Consider the following 20107-nt stretch of genomic DNA (forward strand, 5'->3'; position numbering starts at 1 on the left):
CATTAGGTAAGGGGACGGGGCTGGTCTTGTTTGGATCGATGGATGCTGTACGAGGTGGTGGATGCTAAGATAATTTAGAGCTCGAAAGTCTATGATTAAATGGATTATCCTGGCCTCTTAAGGATCTACGTACTGTGTATAAGGAAGGGTACGGGTCAGTGCGGGGGTCTGATCTAAATCCGCATCCATATGTTAGATAAAAAAAGAGGGCAAATTTAATGAGCGACTCATTTTTTATTTTTTATTTTATTTTTTTTTTTACATTTCCCTTCCCCTTTAGATTTTGCGCCGAAAACCTTCCTCCTACTCCTCCTATTCTCATTTATTTAGTCCTCTCATTGCTTCCTCCTCAAACTTCAAATCAACATCGTTGTGTAGCAAGGACGTACTGCAATGCCTGCAGTATAGAGTGTCCAGCCATACTCGCCACTAGAATACCAGATACAGGTGTTGGCTGCAGTTTACATCTCGCAACATTGTATATAATCTGATATTTCTCTTACGGACATTGTCTGGCCAAGCCCGCACCAAATGTCGGAACCCCGCCTTTTCACAGTTCGACCGCTTTCTAAACAAGCGAGAAATGACCATAAAGATGCATTTCGCGTTTATTTATCATCGTCGTCGTTGGCTGCCCTTAAGCTTCGGGCGGGGGATGCTTGTACCCTGAACTACTCTGGCGAATGTGCGAAGACTGCAATAGCTTGGAGCGCAACCGAAAACATACAAACTACGGTCGTGCAGACTTCAAGGACACTCCAGGACTGCTACGGCGTCAAGATTGGCGAGAAGGTATCTATTTCCAAAACCGATGGGCCTTTGGGAGAGATTGAATCAATCTCTTTTGTGGAATGCTCTGATATCGAACGAATGACCAGATATGGCCCCATCCCGGCATTGGAAAGACACCACTGGGCCTGGGCTTTGGAGTTCCCTCTTGCCAGATGTGATGCTCTCGCTGTTGGATTGATCTTTGACTTGGAGCTTAAGGGTCAACGAAGAAGCTTCAAAGTAGCAACTATGCGGGCCTTGAACCAAACCACCCATAGCACGTTACTGCGGTTCACTGAGAATTCCAAAACCTTGATTGGAGATGATTCAGATGAAGAGAGAGGAGTCCACGGCTTTGATATACAAGTACAGTCATCTGGCCTGGGTGGAATGGGCCGCCAGATTGAGAGTATAAATGAAAGCCTTGCTGATTTCAACATTGGCTCAGAGATTGTGGCAATGCCTTCTTTCTATGAGCACACCCGGGGCGTTCTTCTTTATGGACCAAAGGGGACAGGCAAAACTGCACTTCTTCGCCAAATACAAGCTGCTGGTTGGCGGAAAGCATTCAACATTGGGTCTTCCACATTCGGCAGGAATATTGGCGAGAGCGAAGCTAAGCTACGCAATCTGTTTCAAGATGCAATTCGTTGTCAGCCGAGTGTTGTGGTCATCGATCAAGTGGACTTCATAGCTCCCAAACGGACATCGCTGGATTCTCAGTCTTTGACATCTGTCCTTTGTGAATGTTTGGACCTTGTGAGAGGTGCTATGGTTCTTGTTGTAGCTGCAACTCGACACCCCAACGAAGTCGACGATGCTTTGAGAACTCCACATCGATTGGCGACTGAGATTGAATTGCATGTTCCTACAGCCTATGACCGAGCCGAAATTCTGCGCGCTATATGCGGATATCAGTCTCCCGTACTAAGTGATAGCCTCATAGATATGATGGCGGAGAAGACTCACGGCTATGTCGGAGCTGACTTGTTTGCTTTACTTCAGCTCGTTTGTCGCAAGGCGCGCCAGAGACAGATCGAAAAAGCTGACTCGAATAGTTGGGCTTTACACCAAACTTCTAAGTTTACCAGCGGCTCAAGCGATGACTTGGCCACCAAGGAAACCGTGCCTTTAGAAGTCCAGGAGGCCGACGTATTAACGGCTCTACAGGAAACCCGTCCCACTGCGATGCGGGAAGTATTTCTGGAGACACCGAAAGTGAGATGGTCGGACATTGGTGGGCAGCATGATATCAAACGGCGTCTTCAGAAGGCAGTGGAGAGACCTTTGAAAGTGAGTGTCTACATTGATGGTTTACAACAATGGAACTGACGACTGTAGCATCCCGAACGAATGAGAAGGCTCAATGTAAACAGTAAGAAAGGCATTCTGCTGTACGGGCCGCCGGGTTGCTCTAAGACCTTGACTGTCAAAGCACTCGCTACAGAAGCGGGCCTGAACTTTATGGCCGTAAAAGGTGCTGAAATTCTAAGTATGTATGTTGGGGAGTCGGAACGGGCCCTACGGGATATTTTTCGAAAGGCACGATCTGCGAAGCCTAGTATTATCTTTTTTGATGAAATCGATGCAATTGCCTCAAAGCGCAGCAGTACGTCCCAAGGGGGTGTCAATGTGCTCACAACTTTATTGAACGAGATGGATGGAATTGAGGAGTTGAAGAGTGTTCTGGTCGTCGCCGCGACAAATAAACCAGAGGTAATTGACCCGGCTTTGATGCGCCCGGGCCGTTTGGACAATATCCTTTACATTGGACCACCGGACTTTGAGGCACGGAAAGAGATATTGAATATCTGGTGTCGTAAATCCATTGTTCATCCCGGCGTAAGTTTGGAAGAGCTGGCCTGGAAGACTGAAGGCTACTCAGGAGCGGAAATTGTGAGCATTTGCGAGACTGCCGGAGATGCCGCATTGGACGAGGAAGAGGAGACTGGTCAAGCACAAGACATTCGGTGGGAACACTTCGAACTCGCACTTAAGCAAGTCAAGAGGCAGATCACAGACAACGTTATCCAGCAGTACGAGCAGTGGGGGAATTCAGTTGATATTTAGATTATGGTTACCTCATTACACCATGATTTGGCCAGATTCATGGGCAATGTTGAGTGCGTGAAAGCAATAAAAAAAGGAAAGAAAGAAAGAAGACGCAACTGCTGTATCACTATTAGCCGATACTAAAGTCATTAAAACGGGGGTGAGAATTTGTAAATTGAATGTTTTTCTGGGGTATTGATGGACAAACATCCGTCGATTTCATCGAAGGACAGAAGTCTGGCCCCAACTTCCATATTCTCACCAAACTTGATGCCTATGTAAAGTGGGGAATAAGTCCCGGGCCAATTAGAGCTTAATTGTTAGTCTAGCCAGGAGCAGCTAGTTTTAGACATCACATCTATCCATTAGGTTCCTGTAATAATTACTTAAACATCGACACACCTTGAACTCTTGTACTACATATTTACTACCCCTCAACCTTTAACCCTGAAGCAAACGGGGTGATTAACACATTTTTGTGAAGCTACATCTATGTCTGCAACGGCTCGAGGTCGCTCGCCAAACCGCTCACCACTTGACCCAGGTCCCGAGCAAGCTTCAACCCCAATGAGGCGCACGATGTCACCTCGTTCAGAGTCCAGACCCGGGAGCGAGCGAAGCCCATCCTCCGATCATGTTCGTCGCAACGGTTACCGCTCCAGAAGCCGGTCTCGCTCCGCTTCGCGATCGAGAATGCTGTCGCGAAGCCGAAGCCGAAGCTGGAGTAGTCGGAGTCGCAGCCGCAGTCGAGGCTCCCGACGGTGTAGGGACAGAAGTTACAGTGAAACTCCTAGCCCTTCAGATAACCTGCCAAGAAGCTCAAAAGTCTGTGCTATTGCTCACTGTTGCCCCATCTGCGCCCTCTACATCTGAAGCTTACATATCATAGATTGTTGTTGAAAAACTGACAAAGAATGTAACGGAGTCACACCTTCGAGAAATATTCGGGAGTTTCGGGGGTATAGAGAGCCTGGATCTTCCCATGAACAAAGCTTGTATGTATGGGCAGATATCCTTATCACTCTATCAGCCGCCTAACGCACTCTTTCAAGTTATGACAAACCGAGGCACAGCATATATACTTTTTAACGATCCCGCGGATGCAGAAGCGGCTATTGCACACATGCACGAGGCCCAACTCGATGGGGCTGTGCTTAATGTTTCTATTGTTCTTCCCCGAAGAGCATTTTCCCAATCACCACCACCTCAGAGCGGCAGGGTAAGTTTCGGCCGTCAAAGGCACAGCCGTGGGCAGCCATCAGACTCTCGTTATTCTCGCCCTTCTCCCTATCCTCCCAGATCGCCTCCCCACCAGAGGAGGTTTGGTCGCACTAGGCCCATGGAGAGACATGACCTTTATCGCCCACGGACTTTATCTCGATCACGATCGCCACGTCGCTCTCGATCGTCGGAGCTCAGGTCAACGTCCCCTCCGAGGAGGAGGGGACAGCTGCGCTCTAGTAGCCCGCGACGTGGTAGGCGCCGTAGTCCTAGTTACAGCAGTTATGACTACAGCAGCCACAGTGACAGAAGTAGAAGTCCCAGCAGGAGCAGAGGCCCTGGTCGATATGGTCCGCAAAGGCGGTGAATAGCATGGAGCAAACAACGACGTTTCCACTCATTGGATTCTCCACGGGTTCTAGGGGGTTGAGCAAGTATTGCCAACATTGTATTCATGTAATATTAGAAAGAGTCAGTCGGTTTAAGGGCTTTGTGCAGGGCATCGTTAGAGAAATTGCCTGCTTTACCAATGTGGTTTTACTCCTTACACACTAAAATAGCACTATACGAAGAGGTAGGTAGGAAATCGGAAATGCGGTATGCTTGTTAGGCTCAGTAGCTCTAGAAGAATGCGCACCAACCAATGTACATCGCGGCGAGGTTCTTTTCATCGGTTGCTTGCACTATCAACTCGTCTACATGGCCATCTACTGACAAGGGAACAGATTCCCCAGGTAGAAGACCACGGAGTTTGTTGCGAACATTTTCGAGGACACCTGCAGGCGTCTCTGGAACACTAACATGGGTGCGTCGCTTCATTAACAGATTAGCATAGCGGAGGCACTTGCAGAATAACTGTGCTTACTTTCTTCCCAATGAAGTCTGTCGTTGGATCATGCAGAAATGTTTCAAGTACAGTCATCAGCGCATCCTCATTTTGCCGGAGCAAACCTAGGGTTATTTCGCACGTCTTCCGGAACGGTCCTGCTTACAGTGTTAACCATGATGATATCTGTTAGCCATGGACTCGGTCTACACATACCGTCATACCCATAAGCTCCAAATGCGTCCACCATATTTTGAGTGAGACGAAACGGAACAAGTTCAGGTTTATCGAACGTCAAGCCCTATATGAATCCTCTCTTAACGCGGGGCGGAAAGAATTAAGGAATTCAAGTTCTCACCTTGTCAAAGAGGCAATTGAAATCAACATGTAAAATACCTCCAGTGCCCTCCTCAAATAGGATATTTTCGCCATGTCGATCTCCAAGCCTTCGATGAATAGAAGTTAGAGGAGAACATATACATAACGGTTACGGAGTACAGGCATACCCTAGAACGTATCCAACCATTGACATGACTGCACAAGACCGAGTATAGCGAAGCCTTGCTGCAAACCATGTTCCAGACTCTGGAAACATCTCGATAAACCACTCATGTAGGACTGGGGGAAACCTATGCTTGCATTAGCCTTACTACTTGCAATTGCAGGTCATACTGGGGACTTACTTTGGTAGAATTTTGGTGGTAAACAGAGGTAATTTCGAGATCTCAGAACATGCTTCTTCGAGATAATGTCCGATTTCTGTGTACTGTGGAAAAGTAAGCTATTTAACCAGGTAGAGATGGTAAGGGGCTTCATGATATCTCCTACATTTGGCGCGATGCCCCGTTCTCTCAGCAGCTTGATAACAATATCCCTCAATGTTCGGAGATTATCAACCCATTCAATCAATCCACATTCTTCATTCAAAGGTGTAACGGCGTATGTTTTGATATCTTTTTTCCAATCAGCTTCACGGCGCCTTCACAGCTGAGGTGGCCACTTACACATGCGTCGTTTACTTGATTCAACATCCCTTTTAAGGAACCTATTGATCATGTTGTTGAACTCCATGAGGCGCTGGTCTTTGCGGAGATCATCTTTGGGCTTGCAGAGGATATTGTAAATCTTTCCATCCGACCCTCGAACGCCAATCTTCCGTGGTTTCTGGAGCGAGTTCAGGACTTGCGCATCGTCAAGAACAGCTAAATAAAGTTAGACATGCACGTCGCACATATGTACCAGGGAAACAAAAAAACATGACAATATACCTTCAATAGTGGTTGGGTCTCTAGGGAAAGCCCTAAATCCCTTGAGGTACTCTGCATCATGGCTTGTCGGTAGAGTCGGAGTCAACATTGCTTGAAATGGTACAACAAGTCGACAAGGGGCAATTTTGTGATTGAATCCCAGAGCCCGAGCTAGGTTGATTCTAGAGACTTTTTCGACGCGCGCTACACATAGCTTTAGCATCTCTTCAGAGAACCTTTGCCCCTGGTTTATCATCGCGCGCATATCTGACGGTGTTTCGGTCTTTAACTTCTTGTTTACTTCCTTGTACCTTGTTAGTGCCCAACGAACCACTCGTTGCATAGGAAACTATACCGTGATTTTTTGAAGACAGTTGATACCCCTGGATGCCCTTTCCTTGGAAGACGACTTGACCACGGCAAGCACTATCCATAGACCTTGCTGAGGAAAGAAGTTTACCGCTTTGGCGACTATCTTCGTTAACAAGTCATAGACGGTGTTGTTCGGGTGGCAGATCCTTGCAACCACCTGAGGAAGAATTGTGAACAACTGGAATTATTAGTGGATTTCCACAAGCACTAAACCACCAGGGAATGCTCACCAGTGCAGCCGGCATCCGGTTGACGTATTTTTTTAACTGTGAATGCATATCATCCAGAATTTTTCTCCTTTGATTCAAAGTGTGTGTTTTAAAGTCTCTGTGCCACAGTTTATTTAGCGGCTCTTCACCAACAGAATAAAACATGCCCCTAAATGAAGGACATTTACTCCACTTACTCGTTATTACCCCTCTTTGGATCAAAGGGCTGATCCACAGTAGACGCATGCTCCAGCCAAAGTGTAAGAACTTTGGGTAATGACTGAAAAACGTATTTATTCCCGTGTGCTAGCGATCGGAGATAATTGTCAATCACCAGTTTAGAAGCCTCACCGCTCAGACTAAGATTAGTTAGTATATAGTAAAGAAGTCAGATGAGACATGGGAGAGCAGAGGGACTCACTATATCTGAGCTTCTTTTCCTAGTGGCTTGGCTTTCTCCGAATCTAATATCTTGTTGTAGTGCTTCCCTAGGTAATAATGGGCCTTTTCCCACCTGATACTAGTTAGAACGGGGTTGGCCTTAGGAAATATTGTGGGAGTACCTTGAATGTAGGTAGATAGCCTCTCGGTACCTCTGTACTATGACATCTGACTGTGTCTGCCCGGCTCTGTCTGTCCATTTCGCTAGCAAAAGATGGGCCTGAGCCCCTTAAATTAGTGACGACATTCCACAATGTAAGAAGAGGCTGGAATAATACCCTGGCGGCAAGTAGATTTTGGTGTTTTTCACGATTCGATGCCAGATAGACAGAGTCAGAGCCATCGGAAGCATTGTCTGGAGCAAACTCATTGGCAGCTATTGCGCCTTCCAACGTTTGTATTGCTTTACGATGGTAACCATCCTTCCACAGAAGCCTAGCGTGTTCAATAGTGGCTGATCTATTTTTCAAACGAGCAGCATGGAGCATTGACTGATATGCTTGGTTAGTGAAATTGCCCTTGCGCAAAAGGCGAGTACTGGCAAGCCAGGCATCAGCTATGTCTGAATTGGGGAAGTTGCACCTTGTACATGCGTTAGTGTTAGGCTTTGCCCCTTCAGCAAAAGTATAACGAGAGCAACATACGTCAGTTCCATCATAGCTCGTCTTAGACCAAGAAGGTATTGCTTGTCAGATATATGCCCTCCTAGAATATCTAAACGGCGGCTCAAAGCAGCGCGTATTTTGGGAAGCGCATCCTTCTCACTTCGTGAGTCCAAGCCAGCTATAGATTCCATCTCTGCTAAGGCGTGCAACCTAAGGATGCTGTCATGACACGACTGCAACGATGCCACGGAATTGGCATTGAGTGACTTTGCAACACTGAGTCGCAGGCCACAGATAATGTCCCCAAATCTACTATAACTTCCCTGACGAATGGCATCAAGCGCCAGGCCGACCCCGATGTTAAAATCTCCTGTTCCTTGTTGTGAGTAAAGCTGAAGGTAATTACGCAACTTCTCCCATTTCCCTGTGATCCATGATGCCTCGATTGCAAACGGGACAAACCTAGAGCCCGGGTCGGTCGTTTGGAGGATCTCAAATCGTGTAAGAATGGCATCTGTGTCTAGGGTGAGCACGCTGCTGAGTTAATAATGTTTCGCCAAGGAAAATACCTTGTTGTCCTGATTCTTTGAGACATGTAAGAAGGTTCCATTGGGCATCGACATTGTTGGGCTCCTTCTCGAGTTGTAGCTCATACCAACTTTGTGCAGTAGCCCATCTTCCGGCCTTGCGATGTTCAAGAACCTGTTGGTCAATGTTAAGTGCGTGCAGGTGATTTGATATGCCCTCAATGCCGTCTGGCTCATCGATTTGACTATAGATATCTTGAAGACGCTGGAAAAGAGGTTCGAAACCCTTAGAGTCTGTCTGTTTGTTACTAGACTGACGAATATATTGTTCCCAGTGGAAAAGTGCTCTTGAGAATGATCTACATTCAACAGCCCTTTTAGAAATGACCTCGGGTGGTATAGAAGCTAGCAGCGATTCAACAGCCTTAACTTGGGATGCATCTGTATCCAAACGTGAATCCGGGCACGCCTCCCTGTGGGAGCGGCCTGCGTGATAGTTGTGGCTCCTAAGACTATTGAGCTGCTTTTTCTTGCCTTGTAGCCATCTTGAAAGGTAGTCGAGGATTTCGAAAATGCTCTATACACAAAGTGAGAACTTAATTCAGTGCCTTTAGACCTCTCTGATGTTCCGCACAGAGCACTTACCTGACTGCATAATAGGATAGCTTCGTATATATGGTTAGTGGAGTCTGGAAGTGGGTGAGATAAAACGCTTGTCAGTTCGTAAAGCAAATCTTCCTTTTCTTTTTGAGTGCCTCCAACTATACGGTTCAGCACTGCAAATGGCAGAAGAAAGGATGCTATAGATACGTCCTGGCCTTTTACAATGCGACTAGATACACTGAACACAAGCCTCGCATTGTCACCACTCCCCTTTTGCAGCAGATCCTGCACAAAAGTCCGCAGCCACTCACCATGCGTTAGAGTGGCCGAGAATAATGGGTAAGTGCAGCTTGAATTGACAGCGCCGACAGTGACCGTATACTTGGACGTGAGAAATGGGGTCAAAGTGTTGCGAACCGTCTCAGGAAGCTCTGACCAACGTCGATACTTTTCATCTGCCTGGACATCGCGAGAGCGCTGAGTAACAGCAGAATCAAGACCACAAAATCTGAGTAGGTTTTGCATAGCGTACGCAAGAAATCCCTGGGCCCTGGTATTGGATGCCGACAAAAACGCCTCGACAAGCACGTGTTGAAGAAAAAAGAGTATGAAGTCAAATGTCTCTTCCATGCTATCAAAGTTTGATAAGACCAGTATATCTCTCTTTTCTTTGATCGAATCAACACGATTTGGATCCAAGCAGCCGATAAGGCCTATGCACCGAGCTGATAGAAGAGTTATGACATCCGAACTTGTGTTGAACTTTACACAGCAATCGAGCAAAGACCGAATTAACTGAGCAACAACAGGATCTGGTTGTTCGCCAAGAACAGTGCGATGAAGGAACTCATCGTGCTCTAAGAGGTACGGTACTAGCTCCGTCAGAGCTTGTTCGACGACAGTAGCGTTCTCACTTTGACAACGTCGGACAAATGCCAAGAACTGACTTCGAACGTCCATTTTCCCCTTCAGATCCACAAGCTCGGATTCAAATTTGGACATCTCTGGAATAGAAGCAAGGGATGGCATGGTGTTGTAGACATCTTGTACTAGTTCACTGTGGCTTCTCAGAATGTTCTCGACAAGTTCATAGGCACAATTTCTCGTATCCTCTGTAAACATGTCCCAATACCTGATCACAATTGATAAGGTCTGGTCAAGAAGTGGTTCAATGTCTTCGTCATGCAAAGAGTTGACCAGTACTGCCCATACTGTAAAGGCATCGTTGCACAACTCCCCGATTTCGAGGGCGGACCGCAGGCAGGCACATATCTTCCAAAGTTAGCACATATATCGCATTGAAAGAGCTGTAGTGACATTTCCTAATATACTGACCTGGGGTATCGCGCTACTCACATGCCCTTTCGCGACCTTGACCATCTCTCCAATAGCTATGATATTCCTTCTTTTTTCAACCAAGGGTTGTCTGATTTGGAAGTCGTTGATAGCATGGGCAAATTCGGTAATTATACCAAGAATATGCTCCTCGATGAAGTAGCCTATCAAATTCGTTCTCCTTGATGCATGCCCTGACTTCCGCGGGACGAGGGCTGCTAGGAGTTGAAGCGCACGATAGAACTGCCTTTATCAGTTATGAACACCCAAATGGGTAAAAGCAGAAATATACCTACCCTTGCTCTCTTCTCATCCCCAGAATCCCCAAGACCCTTGAATAAATGACATGCAATCAGAATCGGTTCGATCCGTACAAGCTCCGCCAAGGTACGGCCTTCAAAGGCATTATCTATTTCTGACAAAGCGGACATTGCCAAATCCTGTGGATTTGACGACGCTTGACTCAACAAGAATGCCAGGATTGCTGCAAGGTTATTTTTCTCTGAACAGATATCGAAGGGGGTTTTAACATCCTTATAAGTCGCCCCTATCCTAGCAATAATGTCTCGCTTCCGTGTTAGCACTAGATGTGGTAATACATATAACTCAGTCAACCTGAGGAAATCGTCCACTTTCATTCCCAGCAGATCACAGAGGTGTTCTGCCATGTATGGACGTGATGGGAAGTTTTTCATTATTGTCACGGAAAGAGTCCTCCAAAATGGCCTGAACAAGCCTGCGGGAGTGACCGAGAGGCGTTGTGCAAGCTTTGAAATCTAGTTATAGATTTTTGTTAGAGTACTGCCTATGTAATAGTCGACAGTAGAGCTTTCCCACAAATGACCGAAACTAGGAAGATAGTGTAGATCAGATTCACATACTTCAGAATAAGCTACCGCACAAACGAAAGGATTGGGATGGCCCAGGTATTCAACCAGGCGAAGAAGGATAATGTTCATCTCTTCATCATTGGAAAGTCTTAGCAACACATGGATGTTAGCCCATACGACAAAACTGCTGAGAAGTTTAGTACATACGTTGCAAGGCGACAGAGTGTCAATATACATGTTTCATGCAATGACGATTCTTGTTTTTCTGAGAGGCTTTTTAGCCATTCTAAGATGACAACAAAATTGCCGCGACGTGTTTTATTATCAAGGCCATTGCAGATGAAAGCGATTATTGAGTGTCTAAATATATGTTAGTACCGCATGTTCAGAACAGCAGCAGACAAACCGTACCCAGTGACAATCCGCAGTTCTCTGACGGAGCTCCGAAGGGAATGGAGGCAGAATTCGCCGAACACAGAAGAGGCTAGCTGCGAATAAGTTGAATTCGACGTATGCAGCAGTGTTCGTCTCAGCGTGACCATTGCGGCGATTCTGAGGCTTGTAGTACGTGGGAGTCTAGGAATAATATAGGCCAGGATTTTGCAAAGTTCTTCAATGTTAGGACATTCTCTGCTCGACCTTACACCATTTTCACCATCACACACATGGCAGAGTAGGGCACCATTGGGTGCTATGCCAGTCAAATGTTCTACTTCCCCAGCCATAGCACACGGGATTTTGCCGAGTGTGCTAAGAAGATCACATTTCTTTTGCTCATCAAGGCTAACAAAGGCATTCCTGCTACAACGTGAGCTAACCTTTCGAGTGCTATGACTTGCTATGCCAACCTACACAACAGCCGGATACAGGTCACTCAAGCCACCGGGGGATGTGAAACCTATCAATGCAAGTGAAACTGTTATAAGCTGCAGGACTGTATCTTCGGACTCTGACTGTGGGCTGAGTTGAGGTATACAGCGGCGTTTCGACACCTGAATAATCTCATCATCCTGGATAGCTGAGCTCGAGAGTTCATGTTGCTGAAACCGGGAGCCCGATTTCGATACAAAGACTTTGAATGGCTCGACGGAGACGGTTTTTGCGCCATCACATTCTAGACTTATACGGGAGATATTATGGAGAAATCCATGAATCGTAATCTTCTGTACAATAAGCCTAGGTCACACTATGATGGGTCTGTCTAACTGCAACGGGACGATTTACCTGAAGCTGTGTCTCGAGTGTCTGAAAACGACATGGCATCTTGGTAAGACCGCTAAGTGCTGGGAAAATGGTAGTTCTGAGGCAGTGGAAAAGCGCTCTGGTATACTTGATGCGATTAGTGAAGGTGTCCAAAAGCTGGCTTAACTCACTCTGCAAACTCGAGAATTGATAAAGTTTGTCCATTGCAAAAATGTCCTCCAGGATTCGCAGCAAGCCGTACATTAGCTCGATTTCCGATGGTGAGGATACGCCCTGGTCACAACATGATCGAATACATATCACAAACTGCAAACTTGCGCTTATTTTGTTCTCTATGAGATCTGGCTGCGGGCTCTGGAACCAGTGAAAGATGAGGGTCCAGAGACGTTGGTACCCATTCAAAACCCAGGCTACATTCTGTCGAGTAACGGAGTTCTTGCTTGCCACAAAAGGAGGGTTGTCATTTCCTGCTCTGAATGAGTCGAGCAGGCGAAAAGTTAGATTGAAAGCGTGCGATGATGATACGAACTTGAATCTCTTTTCGAAAAGACTGCGAGGTAAGCCGAGTCTGTCTAGATCTACAAGGAGATTTCCTTTTAGGGTCGGTAGAATCATCTTAACTTCCGAATCAGCTCGCAGACTGAGGCTATTGAGATTCTCGAGAGAAAGCAGGACCTCTGAGGTTCGTTAGCCCAACATCCTTACCGACGGTCACTAACGTACCCGTTGTGCACGCTCGTAGAAGTCCGGCAGTAGAATGACAAGAGGGCCACAATCTAGAGTGCCTATTCTGAGCGCGGACTATGCTCGTAAGGATACTCCCAGCTTTCGAACTGATGACTTCATTGTTCCAAATACCGAGCAATTGGAGTAACCGTACGACCAACCAGGCGTACAGCGGCGCATACGTACTTTCCCCCAAAACAGCTGGATCAGGATATTCCGTTAGGGTTTGAGGTGCCTTATCAATCGATACCAATACAATATCCAGACAATCCAAGACTTGGCCTTGAGAGTCAGGGTTTGGATCCTTGATGCACGGTTCCAAGCCTGCTTTCAAAACGATGCATATCAATTTGCTGATATCGGTAACTTTGTCATTGAAACGGAGTTGGTTATGTTTCCCTCCTGCAAGTTCTTGACGGAGTAGGGAGAATGTCTCTTTGCTCAGGCTATGTGTCTGATTCCCTTGGGAAGGGAGGCGCGGTGCTAACTGTGCTGCCAAGGTAGTTGGGGGTTGCCAGCTGCCATTCCCTGGAGCTGAATATCGAGACGTCTCGATATCATCAGTCGCCATCTGGGGCACGCCTAATCATCTTTTTAGATTGATGGAGAACCCCGAGTTAATATTGAACTTTGACGCTGATGAAGGATGGATCTCTACCTGCTTGTGGGTGTTGACCCGATATCTGAGCTGAAACTTACGATATATGTATTTTATACGTAATACACGTATTGCAAAATTTCCTGACAGCCTTGGAATGGAACCTCACAAACTTCTACAGAGTATGCACTTACGTCTCCTTCTATATACTGATTTACCTTTATCTTCTTGAAAGCAACTTCGAGTGCACTAAGCCACAACGTTTCTCAATGCAATCCTAGAAGTAGGTTAGAGTTACATCCACGACAACGTCAAGCATACATTTATTGATATTTGGTATATGTTCGCTCCTCGGGAGACTGACGTTATCTATCAGGGAGCGGCCCTGTACAATAAATATCAAATTAGCGCATTTATTATTCCCGTTACCTGGAGCAGAAACTGTGGACCCAGGGACTCGTGAGCTGGGATCTCAGGTACTCACGAAAACTCAGCTTCATTGAGCTCGACAGCGGATAATAGTCTGCCGGCTATGGAGGAAGACTCGAGACACGCTTACTTCATGAAGCAAGCTTTGTTGATGGTAATGCCGGCCCCGGCTTTGTACATAATACTAAGCAAGTCAAGCGGGGCTCACATTCTTTAGGGAGAAAAAGCTCTTGAGACAGGTGAAACTCCGGTTGGATGTGTCTTAGTGTATGACAACCAAATAGTCAGTTCTGGAATGAACGACACAAACAGGTCGATGAATGTATGTTGCCCAACTGTCATGAAAGTACATTCGTGCGAGGAAGCAGATTTGAGTGTGCACTGTACTAGCAAAGCGAACCTCGCCTTTATTTTCCAACCATAGGGAGACGGGCCTTTCAACATTATTGTGAAAGTCAAATGTAGAACTGAGTGTCCTGACTTATCTCATCAGGGTACAAGACATGCAGAGTTTATTGCTCTCGAGCGGATGCTCAGGAATTATCCCAAGTCCTTACTTCGTTCAACAAAACTCTATGTCACGGTCGAACCATGCGTTATGTGTGCTTCTGCTTTGAGACAGTACCGAATACAGGCTGTGTATTTTGGCTGCAGTAATGAACGTTTTGGAGGCACGGGAAGCATTCTCTCACTACACACCGAGTTCGTCACTCTCCAGTCTTGACTCTACTGAATTCCTAACACACATTAGTTTCTCAATAGACCCACCTTACCCAGTCTATGGTGGGTTGTTCAGTAAAGAAGCCGTAATGCTACTTCGAAGGTTTTATATTCAAGAGAACGAGAAAGGCAAGTGATTGTCTGCGTTGTTAAGAACTCGAGCATTTATTGACTATATGGTAGCACCCAAGCCTCGCCCCAAGAAAAACAGAGAGCTAAATACAAGATTTGAGGATGACGCCTGAGGGCTACAACTTTATGGCCTTAAGAGGCAACAGGACTCGGAAGGCCATCGAAATCACTATGGGGATGCCACCGGCACTGTGGAAAAACCTATCACTACCATGTGGTTTAGAGGTAAAATGAGAAAGTTCTCGTATGCTTATGTTATCCACATCAAACCTAAAGAATAAATATACCAGATCCCGCAAGTTACGGCTCAACTTGATGATCCATACCAATCATATTTTCACGCAGAACCAGCCTTCGCCAAACGCTCGGCTTCGAGCTCACGCTCAGCTTGCTGATAGTACTTAGCTGTGTCCACGCCATGCTTTATAGAAGTTAGCCCGTGAACAAAAGGAATATGGCAGAACAGGAATGGGAAAGCCCTACCTGATCATGATTTACAATGTTGAACCAGGGAAGAACATGAATGAATAACTCTGAATACCGCGAGTTCCTGGCCGCGACTCCTTGCAGATAAGCAGACACCTTCGAGGTGCCATACAGAGATTCACCTCTCTTGACCTTGTCAACCATTTCTCTTGTATCCATCTCAACTTCCCTCGAATTCTCGGTGAAACCATAGAAGCGATCTGATAGTCATGTAAGCCAATGCTCCCCACCGTAGATGAACGCGGCAATTGACATACTGCAAGATCTTTGGTAGAGCACATGGAGACCTCCAATAAGGCCGATTGCTGTTGCTAGCCGCATCACAGGGGCGAAACCTCCTCTACCAACATGAGATGGGCTCACCCTTTCCATGGCCCAGAATGCTAGTGGCGAAGCGGCAGCTGCTCCGCCAGCAATAGCATAATCAGAAGGTCTCGCATATCCAAAAACTCGTCGCAGGTGCCTGGAAGCAGTGAGCACTTGTTAATTATTCTATGATTTCAGCAATCCTACGGGTCGGAATCAATCAACTGCAAACCATAGTTAGCAATCGTTCATTCATCCTACATTGGGGGAGCTCTCGCACCGGATAGTCGGAATTAGCCCGTTTTGGAGGGGCAAGAACCGTCTTGAAATCAGTGGCCATTGTGACCAAGTCGAATGTGAAGCAAGCCTGTAGTGGTCGTACTGTTAAAGACGGCTTTGGTTACGACGGAGGTGAACTCGGAGAGCACAAGTTGTGCCAAGAATGGGGCTTTTCCGCTTTTAGACTAGTGATACTGCTTTGGCTTACTAAGGAAAAGCATTGATAACTTGGGACAAATCATCGGTCAGTCCGTGTCACCAATTAGCATAGCTGATTACTACTCTACTTCGAAACTTCGAAGCCTTGGGTGTACGTAGTTGAGGTGGGCTGGACCTACGGAGTACTGCTATAATATTCCATTATCTAGGATTAGGGTCATAGTAAAACCCGAATAGCGTAAGGCTATACACATTTGAACTCCCAGCTATTGCCCGTATAATGTAAAGTTATGTATGTCTAGGTATACCTAAGATCCACCAGGGTGTTATTTTCAGTACCTTTGTACCGTTACATACAGTATTGTTCACATGGCTAATTAAGTGCGTACATACGCCGTTGAACAGCCTGGCCATTGAACGCGTCTCGATGTCCACGCGCGTGGGAATGCATCACGGCATGCTAATACCTCTTCGACTGAAGAAAAAAAATTGTTTCCGCTAAACTTATACAATGGAACAAGACAGTCATTTGGATATACAACAAGGCTTGCAGTCGCAAACTGCGAACGATCTCTTTGACTACGATGTCGGCTTGGATGAGTTATTACAGCGCGCGCCAACCGCGTCAAGTATAAATGCACCCACAGGCGATTCTGGGTTAGGTCTTGGGCTTGATGAGGAAGTCAAGGTTGCTAGAAAACGACAGCCAGTCGCTAAACTAGACGAAACACGGTGAGTTGGGCCACTCAGTCAAAAATGGCAACTAGAAGTGATCTAACTGCACTCCACTATAAGGTTACTGTCCCAAGCTGGGATACCTAGGTTACGTCGCACGGCCAAACAGAAGTTGAAGTTCAAAGGAAAGGGTCATGAGGTTTGATACATATCGGCTCTTGCTATCATATTTGCACGAGCTAATCTTCTTACTACTAGTTTTCTGACGTGGCCCGCTTATTACAGTTCTATCAATTGTGGCTTGATGATCTCTTCCCTCGTGCAAAGTTCGCTGATGGTCTAACTATCATCGAAAAACTCGGCCATCATAAACGCCTACAGGTTATGCGCAGAGAATGGATAGAAGAGGAGAAGCCAAGAGCCCGGATGGATGACACAGGACAAGATTTACAAGCAGACGGGTCGAGCTTGCCGGTTGCGGTAACTACTAAAAGTCATCATGCTGTCGATGCGCACGTATTTTCATCTCATAGCGTTGGGCATGGCAAAATCGATAAGGAACTATCGACCGAGCAATCAGATGTCCCTGCTCAGGGGTTATTCATGCCTCATGATAGCAACAACCACCGTGCGATCACACGAGACGTTCCTGAAGACGGTGACGAATTAGAAATCCTTTTGAGGGAGCAGCAGTGCGATGAAGCTACAGCTAAGAGTCTCTCGACCTTTACTGATTTGGACGCCGACCTTGATGGAATGGAGGCCATGGAAGAATTCAACATCTTAACTCCGACATGAGCTGCACCGTTCTTTAATCGTCAAGCGACAAAACTGCACAACAGGGTCCTAGCGATATTGAATCTCTATCTAGGAATAGCGCTTCGTGTCATGGAGGCCGGTAAATTCATGCGCACATAGGATATGCCACAATTCTTAACGTGCTACAGGTAACTAATAAAAGGAGAATATAAAGAATCTGAGATTTGACAGTAGTAAAGAGTTGCTTATTAGACACGACTTGAAAAGAGAGCACCGAAGAGTTTGGCTGGGGATGCGGGGAAGAGACGGTGATATAGAGCAAAGGGGTTGGTTACGCAAGACGCCATAGCTTCCCGATATCACTACATGCTGTGTGTATGACTCAATGGGTAGACGTTTAGCACCTCTCGGGGGTTATGGGCACAATCGACTATCTCACAGGGCCACTGGCTCAGTGAATACTGAAAACTGTCCACCTGCGCCGGCCCAGTTGAGCTTTTTTCCACGAACAGCAGTGTTTTCGACAATTGTTGCCACCTCAATATCATCCGAAGTGCCTTGGCCTGTCTGATAGGTGGCGGAGAAGCCCCAAGACCAAGGACGGCCATCAGTATCAATAGCGATCGAATGATCCGATCCAGCTGCGACAGTGCTTGCTTTAATTCCTGGAACAGGGGTAGGTTCGATCAAGATCCGGGGTCGCCCACGTTCATCTTTGATAACGGCTTCCTCAGGAAGTGTATCGACTTTCAAACCTGTCTGGAAACCATCTAACCGACCCCATACGAGGCATTGCTCGCCATCAGCAACAGCAATCGAGTGATGAGCACCACCACAAACTTGACTAATATTTTTCCCTGACAATGAGTCAACAATAGTAGGATGAACAATAGCAGCCTCGTCACCACCAGCACCCGCCTGAATACCCGTCTCTCCAAAACTATTCAGGCCCCAAGCATAAACCTTCCCGGATTGATGGACAGCAAATGAATGGAACGCGCCACTCCCGACATGTATAATGTTCTTGGGCAGGCCAAATTCACGTGGCTGAAGGCCGTTCAATCGATTTCGCTCGATAATGCGACGTCCTAACTGGTTCTGTTGACCGGACCCCCAGGAGAAGACAGCACCCCTCTCATCCAAGGCGAGGGCATGGTTATCGCCGCATACCAGATGCTTTATCTTCTTCAGCGAGGGAATTAAAGTTGGAGTCGGTTGGACTGTATGAGTACTATCGAATCCCAAGATACCATCGTTACTCTAAGCTCCAAGTCAGTTAAGGTCTACAAAAATGAGCAAATAACTTACTCTGAACGTGCCCCAGCCGTATACTTGGCCGTCTTCTGTGAGGGCGAAACTCGAGCTATCCCCGGCAGCAACTTCAACGAAAACAGTACTTTCAGGGAAAGTATCAGAGGGAATAGCAGTTGGGGTTGACTCGTATGGGTTGAGAGCCGGATCATCATCTGAGTCTGAGTCGGCATCACTCTTGTTATCTTCAACCTCTTTGTAGCCTCCATCCCACGTAGTATCCCTTCCAAGCGCACCTTGGTCATTCACACCCCAGGTAAGGATCTTGTTATCATGGGTGAGAGCGACGCAATGCATACCACCAACAGCGACCTGCACTACACCAACCTTATCTGCTGACAGGTAAGGATTAAGACGTGGCCGCTTTACATCGACGGCATTCCTTTCCGGTCCAAGGCCAAGTTCACCTGAGCTGCCTTCACCACAAACGTAAACATTAAGTCGAGTCGTCGGGGCATGGTTGATAACCACTTTCGGCTTTTGCTTTGTAACACGAGGTTCGACAACGCGTGCCTTTTTGATTTCGCGAATAGGCTCCTCAACAGCTTCAGCTTTACGTTTGGGGGCTGTTGTGCGCGCAGCTTTAGTAGTCTTTGTGCGCGCATCGCCGCCTTTAGACTTGGATGCGCTAGCTTTCGCAGGCCGTTCCTTTGCTGCAGTTTTTGTGGCAGAAGCCTTATTTGTATTTGTGGTGCTTTTGGATGGCTTCGCAGAAGCTTTGGACGTGCTCTTTTTAGGCGGCATCCTTTGAGTTTAGGTGAGGAAAATGAGTGAATATGTAAGGGGAGAAGAGAATATATAACCAAGGTAATATATGGCGAAGGAAGAGAGAAATGTCTTAATTGGGGGGAAGGTAAAGTATAGGTACAAAAGTAGAGCCGGCACTAGAGAAAAATAGAAACGCGACAGGACCCTAAGTTTACTCTTGTTGTTGTTATTGTTGCTACTGCTACTTAGGGTAAAAACAGAAAAGAGAAAAATGCCATCTATGCGCTAAACCCGAGTTGTTGTTATTCCGATGATCGGGAATTTCTTGTTTACTCTGAACCACACCACTCATGAGGGATTTGGCTCGGTTCTCATTGCGGTTGACTGTGTGGGTTGACTGCCACTGAAATTCATTAAATTGTACGATGCGGGCAACAGTTCAAAAATTCAAGAAGGTTGTTCCACTTTGACCCCTTTTTCCCATCCTCGATGAACAGATCCCCATATGTTCTTTGGAAGGGCTGTCCAGTGGTTGCTTCTCTTTCCGTTTTACTCGCTTTTTTCCTCTCTCTCTCCC

At 46.6% G+C, this 20107-nt stretch overlaps 7 protein-coding genes across 7 annotated transcripts; 4 read left to right on the plus strand and 3 right to left on the minus strand.

Annotated features, from left to right (window-relative positions):
• Window positions 1-179: 179 nt before the first annotated feature.
• F9C07_2281186 (protein kinase) lies at window positions 180-13648 on the minus strand. The gene is made up of 26 exons (XM_071510487.1): window positions 12966-13648; window positions 12264-12919; window positions 11892-12199; window positions 11451-11837; window positions 11247-11399; window positions 11091-11187; window positions 10506-10985; window positions 10210-10452; window positions 8917-10146; window positions 8314-8848; window positions 7784-8258; window positions 7418-7721; window positions 7262-7359; window positions 7120-7212; window positions 6896-7057; window positions 6720-6816; window positions 6473-6667; window positions 6139-6421; window positions 5875-6072; window positions 5699-5823; window positions 5554-5636; window positions 5377-5499; window positions 5229-5316; window positions 5087-5171; window positions 4910-5028; window positions 180-4857 (listed from the first exon to the last, which is right to left on the minus strand). Exons 1-26 carry the CDS (start codon window positions 13537-13539, stop codon window positions 4666-4668), a joined length of 7383 nt encoding a protein of 2460 aa, XP_071367103.1. The 5' UTR covers window positions 13540-13648; the 3' UTR covers window positions 180-4665.
• Window positions 532-2841, plus strand: F9C07_13469 (P-loop containing nucleoside triphosphate hydrolase protein; the record flags this gene model as incomplete). The annotated part of the gene is made up of 2 exons (XM_041294945.1): window positions 532-2064; window positions 2113-2841. The coding sequence occupies 2 exons, from the start codon at window positions 532-534 to the stop codon at window positions 2839-2841; spliced, it is 2262 nt and encodes a 753-aa protein (XP_041150610.1).
• Window positions 2710-4549, plus strand: F9C07_1902515 (uncharacterized protein). The gene is made up of 3 exons (XM_071508471.1): window positions 2710-3648; window positions 3713-3818; window positions 3876-4549. Exons 1-3 carry the CDS (start codon window positions 3316-3318, stop codon window positions 4409-4411), a joined length of 975 nt encoding a protein of 324 aa, XP_071367102.1. The 5' UTR covers window positions 2710-3315; the 3' UTR covers window positions 4412-4549.
• Window positions 13649-14000: 352 nt separating the features above from the next.
• F9C07_13463 (cytidine and deoxycytidylate deaminase zinc-binding domain protein) lies at window positions 14001-15144 on the plus strand. The gene is made up of 5 exons (XM_071508002.1): window positions 14001-14149; window positions 14213-14317; window positions 14489-14697; window positions 14747-14844; window positions 14899-15144. The coding sequence occupies exons 1-5, from the start codon at window positions 14099-14101 to the stop codon at window positions 14958-14960; spliced, it is 525 nt and encodes a 174-aa protein (XP_071367104.1). The 5' UTR covers window positions 14001-14098; the 3' UTR covers window positions 14961-15144.
• A 40-nt stretch (window positions 15145-15184) lies between these two features.
• F9C07_2229935 (putative NADH-ubiquinone oxidoreductase 21 kDa subunit) lies at window positions 15185-15979 on the minus strand (the record flags this gene model as incomplete). Its single annotated transcript, XM_041294939.1, has 5 exons — window positions 15185-15268; window positions 15331-15533; window positions 15591-15796; window positions 15847-15863; window positions 15920-15979. The coding sequence occupies 5 exons, from the start codon at window positions 15977-15979 to the stop codon at window positions 15185-15187; spliced, it is 570 nt and encodes a 189-aa protein (XP_041150613.1).
• A 446-nt stretch (window positions 15980-16425) lies between these two features.
• Window positions 16426-19767, minus strand: F9C07_2281190 (putative Ran exchange factor Prp20/Pim1). The gene is made up of 2 exons (XM_041294940.2): window positions 18820-19767; window positions 16426-18771 (listed from the first exon to the last, which is right to left on the minus strand). The coding sequence occupies exons 1-2, from the start codon at window positions 19564-19566 to the stop codon at window positions 17947-17949; spliced, it is 1572 nt and encodes a 523-aa protein (XP_041150615.1). The 5' UTR covers window positions 19567-19767; the 3' UTR covers window positions 16426-17946.
• On the plus strand, window positions 16589-17550 carry F9C07_2062246 (chromosome segregation in meiosis protein 3; the record flags this gene model as incomplete). The annotated part of the gene is made up of 3 exons (XM_041294947.1): window positions 16589-16809; window positions 16900-16951; window positions 17011-17550. The coding sequence occupies 3 exons, from the start codon at window positions 16589-16591 to the stop codon at window positions 17548-17550; spliced, it is 813 nt and encodes a 270-aa protein (XP_041150614.1).
• Window positions 19768-20107: the final 340 nt, after the last annotated feature.

Source organism: Aspergillus flavus, chromosome 7, assembly GCF_009017415.1.
Source record: "Aspergillus flavus chromosome 7, complete sequence".
NCBI classification, from domain to species: domain Eukaryota; kingdom Fungi; phylum Ascomycota; class Eurotiomycetes; order Eurotiales; family Aspergillaceae; genus Aspergillus; species Aspergillus flavus.